The sequence below is a fragment of the Paroedura picta genome, chromosome 8 (genome assembly GCF_049243985.1).
Source record: "Paroedura picta isolate Pp20150507F chromosome 8, Ppicta_v3.0, whole genome shotgun sequence".
NCBI lineage: Eukaryota > Metazoa > Chordata > Lepidosauria > Squamata > Gekkonidae > Paroedura > Paroedura picta.
Window position 1 is genome coordinate 15,905,631 of NC_135376.1, and position 20,663 is coordinate 15,926,293.

Here is a 20,663-nt window from a genome sequence, read left to right on the forward strand (position 1 = left end):
TCATGCACTATATTTGGATATTTGGACACTATATTTCTTGGATGCTTTAGGATGCTTAGGGCTGATCCTGCGTTGAGCAGGGGGTTGGACTAGATGGCCTGTATGGCCCCTTCCAACTCTATGATTCTATGATTCTAGATTGTCTGCACTCTTGATTATTTGCAGATAGACAAGGCTGATTGTGTAGAGTGCCATACCTCTTGTGTCAAATTACGAACCACCCCATGCTTACGTCCCCACCCATTGTAGTTGATGGCCCACGTAGTGGCTGGATCATGCCCACAGCTTGGGAGAGCAATATGTTTCTCATGGAATCACCACCTTCTGTATTTTAAATTCTTCCAGGTTTAAAATGGAGCAAAAAGTGGATTTGAAAGAAACCCTCCAGGCTCTCAACGTGATCGAGATATTTAATAATGGATGTGACCTTTCTGGATTAACAGGTGCTTTGATTCATAGTGCTGATGTTGCTATTGTAAAAGTTTTATCTCTGCTTTCAGTTCTCACCGCCTGCAATAATAATGTACTTTTAACTAAGTGTGGTTCAGCGTTTGCTCAAGGACATAACAAAGCCCTGTTTTTTGTATATGTGTGCGTGTGTGATAATGTGTAGTACAACTTTTTAGTCTGCGTTAGAGCCCCTGTTTCCTTTAGACTTCAAATTAAAATATGAAAATAAACAGTGTTCGGATCACAGCCACTATGGACATTTTCAGTAAAATTCTACACAAATCCAGTAAAATTCTACGCAGAATGTCGAGAGAAACCAAAACATTTTCGTAAGACTAATGTATGCCCTCACAGGACTCTGTACATTGTCACTGTTCTCTAAAGTAACCTTCAAACCAAATTTGGGAGGTCATTTCCTTCTGAAGGGGGAAACAAAAACAAATGTACTGGATTACTACATTTTCCCATGTATGTCTTTCATACCTGAAGGTTTTCACTGGATACTGTTCAAAGCAAATCGAGGCTTCTTCCTCAGGGAAACCTACCAAAGAACTCTGAAGGAAACCAGGCAGCCTCAATATGAAATTTCTGAGGGAATTTCACAACCTAAGGGCCTAAAATGAGCCTCTTGTGGTGCAGAGTGGTAAGGCAGCCGTCTGAAAGCTTTGCCCATGAGGCTGGGAGTTCAATCCCAGCAGCCGGCTCAAGGTTGACTCAGCCTTCCATCCTTCCGAGGTCGGTAAAATGAGCACCCAGCTTGCTGGGGGGTAAACGGTAATGACTGGGGAAGGCACTGGCAAACCACCCCGTATTGAGTCTGCCATGAAAACGCTGGAGGGCGTCACCCCAAGGGTCAGACATGACTCGGTGCTTGCACAGGGGATACCTTTACCTTTACCTTTTTTAAGGGCCTAAAACTGTGAGGGCCAAACTAGACAATGCAGCCCCCCCAGGAACAACACTGCCATTCTATCGCAATAATTCTCTCTCTTTACAAATGTTGCAGGGACCCAATTGATCTGGGGACTAGGATTTGGGGAGGGGGGATGAGCTCCTATTTCCCCCCCCCCATCACCATTGTCAAAATACTGTGTGGAGAGCTGAAAATGTTGAGGGGAATAGAAGCCCCTTCTGGCCATGCTGTAGTTTTGAGCAAGACCAGCTCCCCCCCTCCCACCCATGGTGTCCATAAAGTGAGGCAATTCCTGTGGTAAAATGGTGATAGCGATCAAAACATCCCTGGGAACACTGTATCATCTTGTCTGGCCCTTGCATTTGGGATAGTAAACAATTAGTGCTAAGAAGGCTTTTCTTGTGGCTACCCTGTGCAAAAGTGATAATGGCAACAGTCCTTTTGACATCTTGTGTCCTGAAAGGGGGGGAAAAGCTACATTGAAATAGGATATATGCTCACATGTGGTAGAAATCCATTCCACATAGAATCATAGAGTCATAGGGAAGGGACTTCCTGGATGATCCAGTCCAACCCCCTGCACTATGCAGGACACTCACAACCCTATCGCTCATCCGCTGTAACCTGCCACCCCCTTGAACCTTGAACATGACTTCATCACGTACTAATCTGTGTTTACCTCTTTCTTCTGGCGTACTGGAGAACAACAGAAGCGATTCTTGCTTTTAACACTCCACGTTTTACTAAAGGTGTTTGGGTTGAAAAGAATGCAATGGATCCTTGCATTTCTGCCACTCACCAACTTTTCGTTGTTCATTTCGTCCATCAGATTCTGCTGATGTACACATTTCTCAGGCGATTCAAAAAGTCTGCATTGAAGTAAACGAAAATGGGAGCGAAGCGGCAGCATCGACTGGTAAGGCCATGGCAGAGTGCTTATTCAGCCTATCAGGATTGTTGCTAATCAATGTGCCATTCTTGCCATCGCTGGAGCCTCTGGCTAGTGAGAAGGGAGAAGGGAAAGCTGTCCAGCGCAGACAGGTAGTCGGGGCTAAGGCCAAGCACTTGCTGAATTAGCAGGGAAGCTGTCTGCATAGTAAAGAGGAACCAGGCAGAGTAGGAGCAGAAGGTTTATATAGCAAGTTTTACAGCTCCATAAGAGCCTCTTGTGGCGCAGGGTGGTCAGGCAGCAGAAATGATGTCTGAAGCTGTCTGCCCATGAGGCTGGGAGTTTGATCCCAGCAGCCGGCTCAAGGTTGACTCAGCCTTCCATCCTTCCAAGGTCGGTAAAATGAGTACCCAGCTTGCTTGCTGGGGGGTAAACAGTAATGACCGGGGAAGGCACTGGCAAACCACCCCGTATTGAGTCTGCCATGAAAACGCTAGAGGGCGTCACCCCAAGGGTCAGACATGACCTGGTGCTTGCACAAGGGATACCTTTACTTTTACCTTTACAGCTCCATAGTTTAGTGCAGGGGTAGTCAACTTGTGGTCCTCCAGATGTCCATGGACTACCATTCCCATGAGCCCCTGCCAGCAAATGCAGGCAGGGGCTCATGGGAATTGTAGTCCATGAACATCTGGAGGACCACAGGTTGACTACCCCTGGTTTAGTGGAAGTCCAGATCTTAGAAGCCTTAATACTGGAAACTCATGTTCACAAGTGGAGCTCAGTGTCCTGCCTACAGGAGAGATCAGTGATAAGGATGCTGCCAACCTCTTTCCCCTCTACCGGGTAAGGTGAAAAGCCAGGTATCTTCATATATTGTGGTGTGTATTTTAAATCAGGACAGAACACGCAGATAAGGGGAGCTGAAGACCAGCTATCCTATATTGAACTTCATGGCTTTAGGCATCTTTTTCCCAGCTGGGAAAAGAAATGTTGAAAGCATCAGAGTGAAGTGAGGTATGCACTAGGGAGGGCGTACGTGCCCAAAGTTTATATCCTCTTGCAGGCTCTCTTTTTGTGTATGAAAACAATAGACCTCTTTACCTACTGTTTCAGCATCCCAGGAAAGGAGGGAGGAAGGGAAAAGCTTGCTCACTCATGTATCAGTATTCTCACGGCTCCCTGTAGACATTTCCCCATTTTATCTCCACAACGTAAAGGACTAGGCCGTTTGAAGGATGAAAGCTTGGGAATTAGGAGAAGCTAATGCATCGTGACAATAGATCATACGAATCTTAGTACGGAATAGCAAGGAAAAGAAAAACACGGGAAAGCCATACCACTCTGGTGGGGAAGGGGCAAGCTATTTAGACCAGGGGTCCTCCAGATGTTCATGGACTACAATTCCCATGAGCCCTTGCCAGCAAATGCTGGGACTGCATGAGAAGGGACATGTGCAACCCCCACCCCCACCCCATCATGCAGGGCTGTTAGAAAGTAACATGGCGAAGATCCTTACCACGAATGGGACAAGGAATGGTTAAACAAAAAGCAGTCTCCCTGTTCCTAGCCAACAAAATAGCATAAGCTGAACCATGTGGGGGTTCAAGCATCCCTTGTTTTCTCTGTTGGTCAAAGTTCTGTCAAGTCAGATCCATGGCAATCCCTCATGGGGTTTTCAAGGAAAATATACAAGCAGAGATGGTTTGCCATTGCCTGTCTCTGCATAGCAACCCTGAGCTTCCTCAGTGGCCTCTTATCCAAGTACTAACCAGGACTAACCCTGCTTATATGTGATTAAGTTAGCCTTTCCTGGGCCAATCAGGTCATGGTCTAGCTCTCTCTAGAGCTTGGCATTCTTCTAGGCTTTAGCAGGTTGGTTTACTCTCTGTCCCCTTCTAAGGAGTTTCTGACTCAGTCTTTTGGGGCTGGTAGAAGAAGAAGAGTTGGTTCTTCTATGCCGATTTTCTCTACCCAAAGTAGTCTCAAAGCAGCTTACATTTGCCTTCCCTTTCCTCTCCCCACAACAGACACCCTGTGAGTTAGGTGAGGCTGAGAGAGCCCTGATATCACTGCTCAGTAAAAATAGCTTTATCAGTGCTGTGGTGAGCCCAAGGTCACCCAGCTGGCTGCATGTGAGGGAGCGGGGAATTAAACTCGGCTCGCCAGATTAGAAATCTGCACTCCTAATCACTACACCAAGTTGGTAGGTCTTCACAGTCATATTGACTTATTCTGTTACTGGAGAGTGGTGGGAGCATAATGGAATTCATTTCTATCTGGGAAATTTATGGAAGTTGTCACATCCTAAACCTTTCTTTTAAGTAGGGCTATTAGACCAATCAAGATACAACGTGGAGGAATTTTTTTAAAAGATACTGCATTGAGGTCTGAGGAAATGGCCATGAAATGGGGATTTTCATTCTATACCTTTCCAAAATCTAACTCCATCCGCCTCATGCATTTACTTCAGAGATGGAAGAACAGCCACATTGGATAGTTGACGTTAAACAAATTTTTAAAAGAGAGCCAGAATGGTGTAGTGATTAACAGAAGGCAGACTCTGACCTGGATAACTGGGTTTGATTCCAGTCTTCCACATGAAGCCTACTGGGTGATATTGGCCAGTTCTCTTAGAACTCTCTCAGCCCCACCTGCCTCACAAGGTGCCTGTTGTGGGGAGAGGAAAGGAAGGAGATGGTAAATCACTTTGAGACTCCTTCAAGTAATGACAAAACAGAGAATAGAAACTATTCTTCTTCTTCCTTTAAGTGGAAGAGCCTGATAATCAAGTTGTACCTGATTTGACCTTTAAAAGAAAGGTGTGTCCCAAAGGAAGTGAGAGGAGAAATCCACTTCAGGATATTGTTAATATGAGGAATAGCCCCCTATTTAGTATGAAATAACCACTAATGTTATTTCTGAAGCCTGTTTTGATCGGAAGTTAATTTAGGCAGAACATATTCTCCCCAACCTAAAAGGTTCTAAAGGCCAGGACCCAGAGGGAGCTGTTTTTGCTAAAAGGTTTTGATAATTGATGACTTTGTACCCATACAGACGCATCACACTAGTGCTTTTTATCAGTCAGGGACAGCATAAAAATATGTTGTCTGAATATCTATGTCTTAAGTCTGCCACTGTATACAGAACTGTGATTGAGAGCATACATTGAAAACCAGAGTGGTATAGAAGTTACAGTGGTGGATTAGGATTGAGGTCATTCAGCTTGCTGGGTGACCTTGGGCATGTCCCTCGATGGCCGATTCCACACGGGAGGAAAAGACTGGTCATATGGAAGCAGAGCAAATCCCTGCTTCCTCATAGCACAGCCACTGGGCAGGCGTCCTCCCAGGCCTGCCATGGATTGGGTCCTCAGTTGGCCCCGGCTAAGGGAACATGGGAGAATCCGTGGTCCCTTAGCCTGCTGCAGGGGCCAACAGAGCCTGTCCTGCAGTGGGCCTGTGTAGACAGGCTCTACAGTGGCCCTGCTCTACGATGGTCCAGAGGGGCAAAAAATGCCCTGGTCAGCTTTGCGGTGCTTTGCCACACTGTGGGGTGGACCAGGGCATTTTTTTTATTTAGCAGGAAGGTAGAATTGCATTCTATGCAATCCCACCTGCCTGCAAAATAACCCCTCATGTGGACCCCCTGGCACAGCGGAACCGTTCTGTCGGCACTGTGTTTCACAGGGGGATACATTTTAATGGGACACTAGGTGTCTCACTGAAATGTGTCTTCATGGGGACCCACCAGTCGTCTGAAGTAGCTGTTGCTACGTGGAATCGGCCTGTCTCAGTCTAACATAATTCACAGGGTTGTCCTTGGGATAAAATGGAACGATAGCAAATGATATAAGCCAACTTTGGCCTCTCATTGGGGAGAAAAGTGAGCTATAAATGGAGTAACTAAATACTACTCAGGAAGTAGTACCAATCACAGGAAGATTTCTCTTAGTATTGGTTTTGAATTTTCAATATCAGTCACTTTGACTTGAAAACCTATATTTTGACTTTTTTGCATCTCCTGTATACAAAACAAATCTACAATTCTTTATTATACACACTGAACTTTCCCCATCAAGTGGATACATTTTCCAATGCTATTTGTTCATCAAAACATCAGCATTTATCTTACATGTATAAATGTGTTGCATATACAACACATATAAGAATGTGGTGTGTGTGTATGGAATACGAAACAAATCTATGACACCAGCCGCAATATATATAAAAAACATACACACACAGAACTCAAATGGAGGATGAAAAGATAAGCAAATATAAAAAGAAGCCAGTTTTAAAAAGCAAATTAAAGAATAGTCACTCATTCCTCGCTGTGGGATATAATTCTCCCAGTCTTTTGAGAAGTTCATTTCCAGAAACTTCGAAGAAGTGACCAAAAGTAGCACAATCCACAGGGAAGTTCTCCAGTCTAATTCACATTAATGAGAAGGCCACAAGAACAGGCAGATTGCTTTTATGAGACTGATTGACTAGGTACAGAATGCAGTATTATGCTCCATGAACAGGCAGCAGTACAAAAACTATATTAATTGTAAAATGTTAAGAATATAACATGAGTCACGCTGGGTCAGAGCAATGGTCCAGCATCTTGTTCATACAGTGGCTAAACATCTATTCTCCTGGAGGCATATAAGTAGGGAATAGGGGAGTTGTCTCCTTCTCCAGCAGTGGTGTTCGAAGGGTTACTGCCTCTACGTTGAGGTTCCCTTTAACCAACATGGCTAGTAGCCACTGATAGACCTATCCTTCATGGTAGACCTATCCTCTATCTATGCCTGTGCCCATCACTACCTCCTCTTGCAGCAAATTCCATATTTTAATCATACAGTACCAATGCCAGGGGGCAAAATCAGGAAAAGGCCTCAGCATCTGTACCCTGTTGTTAGACTTCCCGAGAAATTGGATGGCCACTGTGTGAGATGAGAGGGACCACTGGTCTGATAGAGCAAGGCTCTTCTTATGTTCTTAACTCTGTGAAATAGGTTAGACAGACTGGGCCAATATCACTTCATCGCTAAGTGAGGATATCTGAGCTTAGGACCCCCAAACTTCCTAACCACTAATCCACACTCTCTCCATTGGGTGACACACACATTTTATTTGCCATAGCTATTAGGTGATGGACATCCATGAGTGAACCACCACTCCTATAATTTGTTGAGTGCTACAAGTCTGCATAAATGTTTGTAAGACACCATATCTGAGCTCTTTTCAGGACTCAATTTGACTTAAAGGGCTAAATAGGCCTTGGAAGTTACGTCTACCTGCTTTGCTAGCTGTTTTGTATGTGTCTTTTATAAATAAGTGGCACAGTCATGGTACAATTTGCAAAGCCGTCATCACAGATTAATTCCATACCAAGCTAAGGTGTTAATAAAAAAACTAGACATACCCAGATTTTATTTTAACAGCACAATCTGCTGTGGTATCTTTTTCTCCTCCTTATGGCCATGTATTTAAGCCACTCTTCCCAAACACATTCTGGAGTTTATGTGGCCCATTTTCAACTTTCTGCTTGACAAATGCCTGTGGGGAAGGTAATAACTATAGTTAACTGTGAATGTAGTCGCAAATATGCCCTTGAAACGAGTTTCAGAATGGAGAGCCACATCTTGAGATTTCGACTTCTTCAGCTGAATGCATCTCTATCAGGTTATTATCCTTGATAGCTTTTGCTAAATCCCCAAAGAAAATACCATATTATAAAACAACGACACGGTGTGCGAGGATTTTCTAGTAATGGCTCAATTGCCTTTTGATGATTTGTAACTAAAGAGGAAGAAAAAAAAAAAGAGACTGCTGTAATTCATTTCTCACTTGATAAGAGCCAGTTGAGAACAGTAGGTGATCTGTAAAGTGAAAGGCATTTAACAAGATTTAACGTCTGTTTTTCTTCTATGTCATATTTTGGATACCGAGCTGAGAGCATGCTGTGATCTGATCTATTACAGGAAATCTTCTTGGTTATATATCTATATCTATATCAATCTATCAATCAGTGACAAATTCAGTTATCTTATTACACAGCCATCAAAATCTCCTTGACAATGAATCCAATACAATCAAAATGTGATTGGTGAATATTTAGACCATGAAATGGTTTTGCCACTGGAGAATCCCATCTTGGAAGAAGGCTTTGCAAATAATTCAAATGACCCATGTGGTAGCAGCTACAATGTCTAGTAATGTGTTGGAATGAGCTTGAGGAGACACCAGTTCAAAGGCTTAATCAACGTGAATGACACAGTGGCCGACCTTGGGCCTCTCTCAGTTTGGCTTACACTAGTTTCTCCTATTTTCTGTGAGGATAACATGGAGAACTGGAGACCCATGGCTTGTTAGGTTTCCATATCTTGCTCTTGGAAGAAAAGTGTGGTAAATATATTAAATTATTCTTATTATTATCATAATTATTATTAATTCACCACCACTCTCAATCCAGTCTGGCTCGTAGCAGTTTACAATAAAAGAAAAAAGGTAAAGGTAAAGGTATCCCCTGTGCAAGCACCCGGTCATGTCTGACCCTTGGGGTGACGCCCTCTAGCGTTTTCATGGCAGACTCAGTACGGGGTGGTTTGCCAGTGCCTTCCCCAGTCATTACCGTTTACCCCCCCAGCAAGCTGGGTACTCATTTTACCGACCTCGGAAGGATGGAAGGCTGAGTCAACCTTGAGCCGGCTGCTGGGATTGAACTCCCAGCCTCATGGGCAGAGCTTCAGACAGCATGTCTGCCGCTTACCAAAGAATAAAACCTCATAAAACAGAAACAACAAAAGTGCTTGATGGCACTGGGAACATGGATCCCCATGCTGCTGGATCTCACTGTAGGGAAATGCCCCACCTGGGGTGCAAAGAGGAAACACACACTTCCCATGTTCCCACCCCAGGCCAGCGCAGTAGACCCTGGGGTGCCAAGTAGAGATGCCCGTCTTCCTTGGTCCCACCCCAGGCTACCTGGCCCTGTGAGCCACATGCCTCCCCTGCAGGGTCGGCCACGCTCGCAGACCTGCCACGTCTTACGTAGGGCCCCAACCTGGGAAGTCTGATGCTCAGACTGAACTCCCCCAAAACAGGCTCCATCCATGCCCAAACTGCCAGCTGTGACAAAATGCATTCCAAGACAAATGACAGTGGCCCCATTCCTTACCATAAACAGCATTAGCCAACATAACAGGGTGGGTGGGAGGGAAGCTGTTTCCGCGGCAGCTTGAACAAAAGAGGGTGGATCCCCTGCACCTGGCACCTATTTTTGAAAGGCTTTCTCTTCTGAACTTCTCCCATTGGCTTCATTCTGCTATCTTTATTTCTCCCTCAGCTCTAATCGCTGCTGCCTCCAATTATCTGAGGAGATGTGGTACTAAATGGGATATGTGAGATTTAAGAAGTGCTTCTATGTACTGCACCCAGCCAGGCAGGGCTGTCACCCTGGAAAAACATTTTGTATTCAGGCCACCCCTGAAACTCTCCTTTTTCAGTAGCTTACAGTTTAGAAAATGTAGCTTATTTTTAAATGACCCTGTTCGATAAAACACACAGTCCTACATCGGTAAAATTCTATGGGGCACATAAAAATTCACAGCTTGCTGTAAATCATCACTTGAGTTTATAGGACCAAGACTTCACTGCACATTTTTTTCTCCCAAATCTTCACCTCCTCCATTGCTTTCCATATTCATAGGGAACTTCTCCATCCAGCTCCTTGAAACTTTGATTTTAGCTTTGATTTCTCAGTCTTTTCCTGCTCTCCATATTCAAATCTGTTGTCAAACCTTACCGTGAGTTACTGCTTTCTGCACAGCATAGTGAAACCCATTTAGGGACACCATAGCTGAAACTTCTGTACATTGCCCAGTTCTCTTCCCATTTTGACTGCTGCAGTCTTTTTCTCTGTTTCTGCACAAGAACAAACCCCTGCATCGGCATTCTTAAAGTATCGAAGAATGCAAAAAATTGTGCACAAAATTTTGCTTCAGAGCAGATCTGAATTTTGTGACACTGCATTTTCCGAATCTTCCTTTGCAACAATTTTTCCCCTTTGGATTGTGACTCACAGTTTCCAAGTGAGAATTCCCCCAATTTGAATGTGTTTTCTTGCTACGCCTCGATTTTGTGTTGTCATTTTGGTGTCATCATTGTCCTGTGTTGAACTGACCTACTGCCCCTATCAAAATTGTCCCTAAGCCAGTCTGGTGTAGTGGTTAAGAGCATCAGCTTTTAATCTGGAGAGCTGGGCTTGATACCCCGCTCCTCCTCCATATGCCGTTGGCTTGGTGACCTTGGGCTCACCACAGCGCTGATAGAACTGTTCTGAATGAGCAGTAATATCAGAACACTCTTAGCCTCACCTCCCTCACAGGTTATCTGTTGTGGAGAGAGGAAAGGGAAGGTGACTGTAAGCCTCTTTGAGTCTCCTTTGGGTAGAGAAGATTGGCATATAAGAGCCAACTCTTCTTCTTCTTCTAAGCCACCTGACTTAATATATCTGCAAAGGAGATGATCCTGCAGGCAGAACTCTCCCTGCAGGATTGGCTCAACTGATACCGCCCCACACACACACACACACTTTAAAGGGAACTGTCTTTTCAGTAGGGTATCAGTCCAAAGGCTATAACACACATCAAACAAACAAACAAACATTGGCGTAATGCTGTAAAAAGTCGCACCTCCAGCATACTCCAGTGATGCTCCCTTCAGACATTAATTGAGATGTCTCTGTGAACACCATTGAGTGATTTGGTATAGGCAGTGTCACGTCATGTCATGCGAAAGGTTTGGTAAACAGTTTGGAGTCAGTTTGGGAGGTAATTTGCGGCTGAGCCTATCCAAAGGGGTGGATGACCAAGGTGGAAAAGATCAAGGTTAAGAGATGAAGGGCTCTTGGTCCTTGTCTTTCTGTCTGTGGCTTACTGTCTGCGTAGTCCTTGCTGATAGTCCACATGACTTCATTTCCTACCACTTGCTGGAAGAGAGTCCTGAGTACTTGTTTGCACCGTTTTAATTGTGTGTTTTTGTCAGTTTTATATGCAAATCTCATTGAATCCCTGTGTAGGAGGCAGAATATAGATGCTTAAAATAAATCAGTTCAGGTTACGGTTGGATATAAGAGAGGAATTTAGGCTCTGCAGTTAAGCTCGTACGGCAATTTTTTGGCAATGACTGTGCTTTTAAAAGACAACACTATATATTGCAGGAATGCATGTGACAGCAATCATGAGCATGGCACAGAACCAGTTTGTGGCTGACCGACCCTTCCTCTTTATCCTGAAGCATAATTCAACAGGTACATTGCTACAAGTCATGGTTTAGGTAATGGTGAAGGATGGGAGTGCTGGAATCAAATACTTGGCCTGAATGTCCTGACATGGGTGTCCTTTTTGGTAAGTACAAAAGCCATGTGGTATCCCAACAGTAGTATAGAGGAGAATTGCGTGAGACTGAGTGAACAAGTCAGCTGACTTTCGTGTCTTCATCTCCATGCCTTTTAATAGTTGTCCCAAATCATGAGGACAGGACTTGTATGTGTGTTGGTGCTGCATCCACGCTTAGGCAAAAAGAGTGCTCATTTCTGCTCTGTTGTGAAGTGTACAGGGTGTGTTGAATGCTAATGTCCAGAGAAGCAGTTGACTTATAACTGACAAGTGAATGGCCTATAATTTTACCTCAAGCCCCTTTCATACCTTATGAAGTAAGGTTAGTCACCAAGTATACCCTCCATGTTCCCTGATGTTTTTGTGGCATTCATGCTTAATTTTTCCTTTTAAAAGATGAGTACTTAGACATGGCAGCCTGAATAGCCTTGACTAACCAGAGCTGGTAAGCTTCAGCAGAGCCAGACATGGTTAGTATATGGATGGGAGGCCACCAAAGATGACTGGGGTTGCTATGCAGAGGCAGCCAATGGTAAACAATTTCTGCTTTAGCTGTTGCCTTTAAAACCCCAAAGAGCAGTCACCATAACTTGGTTGCAACATTATAATGATTCATGATTATAACTAGAAATGTAATGTATTAATATGATTCTCCGTCAGAGCCCATACAACAGTTGCAAAGGGCATGACTCTACTCCAGGAAATCATTCTGTAGCAGGGAGGCATGATTCAGCTCAGATAAGCCCAACATATTCCAATCAATGTTGATTTGAGTACTTTTGGGGTGTATCCAGGCCAAATCAGACAGCCCATCAGTTTAAATCAGCCAAATCAGAGAAGCCCAAATTGATTTGGGCTCGATTTGGCTGACTTGTGATTCAGCTGATTAAGAAAGACCTCACCAAGCAGCTGATCCTGAGTCTCAGCTGCTTGGTGGGGGTCTTTAAATGCTTACCCTACAAGTCATAGCAAGCTGGAACAGAGAGGCTGCTACTACCATTTCTCTTAGTACTACCTGTAGTAGAACTACTATCACCAATATTAATAAAGATCAGTTAACACAAACCCTACATTGCATGCTTATGGTACTCATCCTAGTGATAGCAGGATGCAGCCTACCTATCTGAATCTTCTCACAGCATGCATTGAGCATGTACTGCTTAAAACTACATGTGCCATAGCCATGTCCTCCCCCCCCAAAAAAAAAAAACTTCTGGTTGATTGTGGACCCCTAACAGATTTGTCATTTTTGGAAGACTCATGGCTTCCGTGGGTATTTTGTAAAGAAAGAGGGGCTAGGATTCTAAATAGATCCTGCAGCCATGTGGCTGCTATTGGCATAATATGCTTAGGAGAAAACAGGGAAGAAAATCCCTTTTTATTGGCTCTATAATATTTAACAACCAGCGCTTAGTGCAAAAAAAAAAAATCCTACTTTACTCTTTTATGATCTCTGCTAAAATCAAATTGTCTAAACTAACCTGCTGCTTTAAATTGCGGATTAGAATGAGTGACAGTTCATTTTCAGGAAATAACAGTGGCTGCAGTAAAGAGGGGGAAATTACTGTTATTTTTAGCAATTACACAATCAGTATTTTTGTTACAGGAACTTCCACATTGAATTCCTGATAATTTATCATAACCTTAGCAAAGCTTTTGGTAACCTGCAAGTAATAAAACGGGGACTCAGGAGCTCGCATTTTATCCTCATTCTGATTAAGGCTGCCACTTCTGGGTTGGGAAATACCTGGAGATTTGGGGTGGAGGCTTGGAGATGGTGGGGTTTGAAGAAGGGAGGGATGTCAGCAGGGTACCATAGAATCTACCTCCCAAAGCAGCCATTTTCTCCAAGGGAATTCATCTTCGTAGTCTGGAGATCCCTTGTAATTCTAGGAGCCCTCCAGGTCTCACCTGGAGGTCATTAACTCTAATTTTAAGCAAACTATGTGGAAGGGAAAGCTAGAATTTATTTTATTTTTTTTTTAAATTCAGTTTTTATTGTTATTTGTTCTTATAAAAAGCATTTACAGAAAAGCAGAAAACAAAAACAGAAAAGCAAAAGACAAAAAAAAAAAAGCTAGAATTTATTTTTGACGAGTTGTGCAGCAGGAGTGTTTGGCTTGCTCAAGACGTCATGTGGAACTAGGATTTCCTAGTTTGTGAAACAGGTTTTGCCTTGTAGATGACACTCGATTCATGGGTTGCCTCATAAATGCTGTTTTTCTCATTAGCTCTGTCCTAGTGTTCCTTGAACACTTGGAGACAAATGCTGTGAATACCAAGGACAGCCAAAGTTACCAACAAGATAGTTTTAGAGAGGAGCAAACCGACTATATCATTAGAAGGGAAGCTATTACGGCTAAAGCTCACTTACTTTGGACACATCATGCGATCAAACTTGCTAGAAAAATCATTAATGCTCAGCATAGTCAGCGGCAAAAGGAAACGTGGTCACCCAAGGATCCGCTGGCTCGACACAATCAAAGCCGATGCAGGGATGATCATGAACCAACTAAAAGAAGCAGTCATGGACAGAAACGTATGGCGGAAACTTTCCTATAGAATCGCCATGGGTCGGGCACGACTGAACGGATAACATAATCATCAGTGTTCCTTTAACCAGAGAAAATGTGAGGGGGCACCAGGAAAAAAGACAAAAGAAGCCAAGATGTCTGCATTTACAATGTGCATGTAACCAGAGTTAAGACTAATTTGGGCTAATAAACAAACTTCAAACCATAGTTTCAGATCCTGGTTTGACATGCTCTGTAAGGACTACGGTAGATGTGATGGCATTTAGGGGTCCAACCTGTGGGTGCCACCTTGGTTTTAGAGATTAAAAATGCCCCAAGGGAACATGGCAGGCTGAAGGAAACAGGAGCACCTTTGCCCACTGCATTGCAGTCCAATTTGTGGCATTTTAAAATTGCTTTGAAACATAGGCTGTGTCCACACTTTGGACCCATGGAAGCTGCCTCAGCTAGTTTAGCTCTTACTAAACATAGTTATCTGTGTGGCCCATGTTGTATCTGTAGACCTGCCAAGGACTGAGCTTGAGGTCTGAAGCAGGATTGGTGTCTACAGTGTAATTGACCAGGCCAGGCTGGATTCTGGAGATTTTTGGTCTGGGAGATCACATGAAATTGGGGTCTCTGTGGGTGGGCCGGTAGTTGTGGGTTCCTACATTGTGCAGGGGGTTGGACTAGATGACCCTGGAGACCATTCCAACTTTATGATACTATGACCAACGCATGGCTAGTTCCCTGGATCCAGTCAGTTGACATTGAACCTGACCAATAGTGTACCCTGCCAGGAAGATCCATTGTTTGCCTGTGTATATAAGTTGGGGCTTTTGGGGTAGGTGTGTTGAGTTCTCAGTTCTGCTTGTACCATGCTGGGGTCCTAATGAAGAGCTCAAATCACTACTGGTGTCCATGTCCACCTCTGTACAGATGGCTAGCTTAATGAAATGATAGTTCTGCATGATGTCTGAATGGAGGGGAGTTTGGGTCAGGTCTAAGATGGTTACTCTTATGTCCTCATCTGAGGGATATATCGGGAATGATGTTATCAGTATAAGTAGAGCTAGATTATGGGGCTGCAATGGGCAGGGATGGGGAGGAGACTGGCATCCCTACTTAATTATGACATGACGAGGCCCTGAATGATGTCAGTTTAAAAGTCCCCATATGGGTGAAAAGTATATTATTATTCTCAGTGAAATGCTATGGACAATACAAGTGCAAAAGCTTTATCTTTGCATATGTATGAAGATGAAGGCATTAAGAACAGACATTATAGATATATTTTCTTAATGACAATATTATGGGGTTTTTATGTGACCCGCCTCGAGCCTCTGGGGGAAGAGGGATATAAATTAAATAATCATAATAATAATGATGATGATGATGATGATGATGATGATGATGATGATGATGATGTAACTCTTTGAGTTTATCCCTAAATCCAGCAGGGAAGGGGATGCATTGATAAATATCAGGGGTGGCCATCTCAGATGGGGAGTGGAGGTCTTCTGGAATGATGTCTCTAGTCTAGACTATAGAGATCAGTGCCCCTAGGTGGGGAGTACCTGCTATGGAGGGCGAACTCTATGGTATTATACCCTGTTAAGGTTGACCCAAGTCCTGTCTTTCCCAGCCTCAAATCTCCAGGGATTTCTGAATCCGGAGTTGGCAAACCTTATTAGGACCCAAGTGCCATTCCTCTTCAAGGACTGTGCACTTTTGCCCACACTTAGTAAGTACCTGAGGACAGTAGCTCACGTTTGTTTTTGTTTTTTTTAATTTAATTTTAATTTTTAAAAAGGAGGGTGGCGCCATGGCAACTGCAGTTGCCCTCTCAAACCCCAGTATTTAAATATATTCAAGCCAAATGTTGTCTAGAATTATCTATTGGCAAAAGTACCTATGATGCAAAAGTATACTCTGAGAGACAGGCAAGTACTTTCTTGCGAGGGTAAGAAGGGGCTGTAGTCATTTTGAGGGTCAAGCCGAAATGCCCCTTGGCTATCTGATCTGGAGATAGAATGGGAAAGATGAATAGAACCAATTTTTTTCATGTTAAACTAGTGCCAATATTGCCAGTGGATCTCATAGAATTATAGAATAACTGAAGGGATCTTTGGGTCATCTAGTCCAACCCTCTGCACTATGCAGGACACTCACAACCCTATTGCTCATCTACTGTAACATGCCACCCCCTTGAATCTTCACAGAATCAGCCTCTCTGTCAGATGGCTATCCAGCCTCCGTGTAAAAATCTCCAAAGATGGAGAACCCACCACATCCTGAGGAAGCCTGTTCCACTGAGGAACCGCTTTAACTGTCAGGAACTTCTTCCGGGTGTTTAGATGGAATTTCTTTTGAATTAATTTCATCCCAATAGGGAGATGCATTTGGAGAAACCAAGCAGGCTAAACTGACTTTGACTTTGCCATTGGAGGGCCTTGCCAGTGCACTGATGACTGCATAACTATTCACTTCTGCCTCAAATATTGCTCAGGTTTCTTGGATTATAACAATGTGATTTCTGCCCAATGCTCCCTGAGCATTGAAGCAGAGAAATCCAATGTCCCTTGATGACTGAGGGTAGTCACATACACGCAAATATTAAGGAACTGCTCCTGGTGCAAGGTCAACAGCCTCTCGTAGTAAAAGACAAAGTCCTCCAAGCCTGCCTTGCACAAAACTACCTCTGAGTATATGATGCATTCTCTGAGCTCTCCACAGTTAGAAGGCAGAGGGGGAGAAAGTCAAAACCAAGTAAACAACATATTATGTGTATTTCATGCCATGTCAGAAGCTGACATGCCTGGGAAATTAATGGCTAGACTTTAGTGCTTTATCAAGGAAAAGGCACATTATTCAAGGTGTGGCCTCTGGCAGGCTAGATAGTGCCTCTCACAAAGCAAGGATTAAATCACATTGAGAGAATCTATGAGTTAACCAGCAGGAGAAAAAAAATAAACTTGATAGGCTTCTCATAGGACACATCCAAATTACAACTACCAGAATGGGGTGGTTTAGGGCATAAACTGGGAAAGTGCTAGGCACTACAGGGCTAACACAATAAGTTGTTTATGGGTCTGACCCATCTGTCTCACATGCTGTTTTGTGGACCTAAAATGGCATCAGGTAGTCACTGCTTGTCTTGCTGAGGAAATGTAGCCCATCAGTACATGGACTGTCCTTGAACTCTAACCCACAGCGCCTGGTTAGTGGAAATGAATCAGCTATTTAATTAGTTGTTTCCCCCTCTTCATTTGCATTACCCAAAAATCAGAAACAAGTTTAAAAAAAAAAGAAGAATAAACCTCAGAAGGAATAACTATCAGGTTCTGGAAGGCATAGATTCCTACAGAGCAAGCCAAGGGCTCTATGTCAGCTCTAAGCAATAAAACAATTGCCATAGCACATCCATTGACCGGGATATAAATGTCTTTTAATGATTTTTTTTTGTTCTGTAATGGAAGATAATTTATTATAATCCCTGCATTTGACACTTGAATGTCAGTAATGTCAAAACATTTCTTTGGCATAATTAGGTATATGACAAGGAAAGGTTATAGAAAGATTAGAAATGAAAATAGGTTCACTGTCTTATTCCTATCTTGGGGGGCTAAAATCTTACCTATCCTTCATGATAGCCAAACCAGATTTTTGCTTTTTGAATGGAGCTCTTGTATGGATATAAGCAAACTGCTCTCCTCAGGCTTGGCCACCCCAGCCGATGTACTTGCAGGGCTCTTACGCATTCATTCATTCATTCATTCATTCATTCATTCATTCATTCATTCATTCATTCATTCATTCATTCATTCATTCATTCATTCATTCATTCATTCATTCATTCATTCATTCATTCACATTGTATGCCACCCTCCCCTGAGGATCAAGTCACAGCCAATATACGGCCACCCCAGCAAAGGGTTTTGAGGCTAATGAGAAGCAGAGGTGGCTTGCCTTCCTCCATAGACCTTTGGTGGTCCTCTGTTCAAGTACCAACCCTGTCCAGCTTCCAAGATCTGACAGGATCAGGCTATACTATGCTGCATTCCCTCCTGTTTTAAGGATTACAACCAAATAGTAAAGATAACAAAGATTGTCAGAAATCTGAGAAACAGGTCTTTCAGAAAGTGTTGATGGATCATGGTTTTCTGAAGAAAAATGAGCAGGGATATGGTTGTACTCTTCAAAGAACCAGTGTAGTATCTAGAGAACTGGGTTTGATTCCTCACACTTCTGCATGAAGCCTGCTAGGTGACTTTGGTCCAGTCACAATTCTCTCAGAACTCTCTCAGTCCCACCTGCCTTGTTGTGAGGAAAAGGGGGAGGGGGGGAAACCATTTGTAAACCACTGTAAAGACGTCTTAAGGTAGATAAAGTAGTATATAAACACCAATTCTTCTTCTTCAAAATACCTGAAGGGATGACTCACAGAAGAGGACAAAGACCTTCTCTGCAGCTCCAGAAAGGAAGGCTAGTTCTGGACTTAATTTATATGATGATAGTAGATTATTGTAGGAAAGAACAAGAGTCCTGTAGCACTTTAAAGACTAACACAATTTGTGGCAGAATATGAGGTTTTATGAGTCCCCTGCTCAGTGTTCAGATATAGATTCTTCAGATTCAGACAAACATCTACAGATAGATTTCCGCTGAGTCCTGACCTAGGTAGCACAGGCTAAGCCTATTCCAACATCTCTCAGAAGCTAAGCAGGGTACACCCTGGCTGGTCTTTGGTTGGGACACTACCAAGAAAGATCGGGGTCACCATACAAAGGCATGCAGTGGCATACTACCTCTGAACTTTTGTTTGCCTCGAAAACCCCCTGGGAAATAAGCTGTGACTTAACAGCAATTAAAAAAAAATATTTCTACTGCATGAGAGAAAAAAACCTACCTAAAGGTAAACACACTTGGACAATGGAACCAGTTACCTGGAGCAAAAAGAACTCTCAGTTATTGGAAGTCTAGACAACCATCTGTTGGGGATACTTTTGCTTAGAATTTCTGACAATGCACTCCTTTCACTAAAAGTTGAAACTCAATACTTATATTATTAAACTGACATCTGAATGACATTTCTTTTTGTCTTTATGCTTAGGGTCCATTATATTTATGGGGAGACTGGCCAATCCTGAGGTCCAGTCCAAAAAGAAAAGAGACAGAGACTCACTGTAAGGAGAAGAATCACAGTGAGAGCACATATGTTGGATGTCTGTTTATGAAACAATCTGTCTCTTAACACACCTTCCTTCCTATTCATTCTTGGCGTCTCAATATACAAAGGACGTCGGGGAATATTTGTATACTACCAGCTTCTGTCTTCTCTGTAAATTATAACTGAAAGTCTGATCAGTATGAATTGGGCCTCTCAATCTGGTTTGGCCTAAAATGCATGGCTGTTCTTTAATGACTCTGGATGTGTTATCAGTGGGAAATGGTATCTTGAACTGGGATGCCTTTCGGAACGTAGCAAAGTGTCACGCCTCCATTGGGTCACTAGGCTGCCATTCCAGCAATGTGAGACCGAATGGCGTGGGGATGTACTTGAACAACATTGTGCTGATATTATGATGCTCTGGGATTCACCAATGGGATTTCATCATAGAATTCTTGGTGAAAACCAGGGTGTTGCACCCACATGATGGCAGCACTTCTGGTTCATGCTGTCAAGGGGTGGCAGCAACAGGATTTCCAGGGTGGGAAGTCTCTTGCTGTAGACCTGGCCACCCTAGTGGGGGCAGATATAGATGTGTGTGTGAATAAGGTGATTTGGGGTTGAAACACAGAGGGAGATTATGACGGTTACTTCTACACACTTCCTCACTCTGAGGTAAATTTTCCCTCCAAAATAAAAAAATGTTGTTGCCTCACAGACTGAGCTAGCCTTGCAGTGTGGTTCTTAAGTTGTAAACATGAAGCTCAGCATCCCACCGTGTCACTGTTAGATCTTTGGGGCTTTACTCAGCACTGGAACCCTCTTGGGAAGTGGTAGAGCCCTTTTTCATATAACCTTTTATCCGAAAGACACTGAGGCATTTTTAACAACAAACAAATAAAATATTTTATTTTACAAAAACGAAAAGCATAGTTGGCATGAGGAATTAGATAATTTTTTAAGTTAGAAGCTCTTAGTTACAGGCTTTTGAGATGCTTGTAGGCTTATTCTTAGTGGTTGAGATTTTTTAAACAGAGGTTTCATTCTGGTGTTTGTCTAAAAACACATCTGTTTTTCTTTTATTTTTAAAACCACCGAGTCCCCCTGAACTTTCCTGGCTTCTGTTAAGTGGGCACTCTTTCCTAGTACCTCCATTTTTCCTTCCTAGAAGAACCAGAATCCCACTGCCTACTGAGGAGTCTGAAGCCCTTTTTCACACACGCGAGCCAGAGGAAATACATACTACTGATTTCCCCTTTCTAATTGGGCAAGGGTCCTCCACTCCTTAGAAGAATCCTCCTTCCAATTTGGCCTGAATTGGGAGTTAACCTCATTGC

At 43.2% G+C, this 20,663-nt stretch overlaps 1 protein-coding gene across 1 annotated transcript in view; it reads left to right on the plus strand.

Moving 5' to 3' along the window:
- Nucleotides 1-20,039, plus strand: part of SERPINI2 (serpin family I member 2) — a 54,830-nt gene extending 34,791 nt beyond the window's left edge. Inside the window, exons 6-9 of the mRNA XM_077348500.1 lie at nucleotides 346-443; nucleotides 2,193-2,279; nucleotides 11,466-11,555; nucleotides 19,270-20,039. Coding sequence (XP_077204615.1) covers nucleotides 346-443; nucleotides 2,193-2,279; nucleotides 11,466-11,555; nucleotides 19,270-19,346 — 352 coding nt within the window. The 3' untranslated portion in view covers nucleotides 19,347-20,039. The remainder of the gene's footprint in view (nucleotides 1-345; nucleotides 444-2,192; nucleotides 2,280-11,465; nucleotides 11,556-19,269) is intronic.
- The last annotated feature ends 624 nt before the right edge of the window (nucleotides 20,040-20,663 follow it).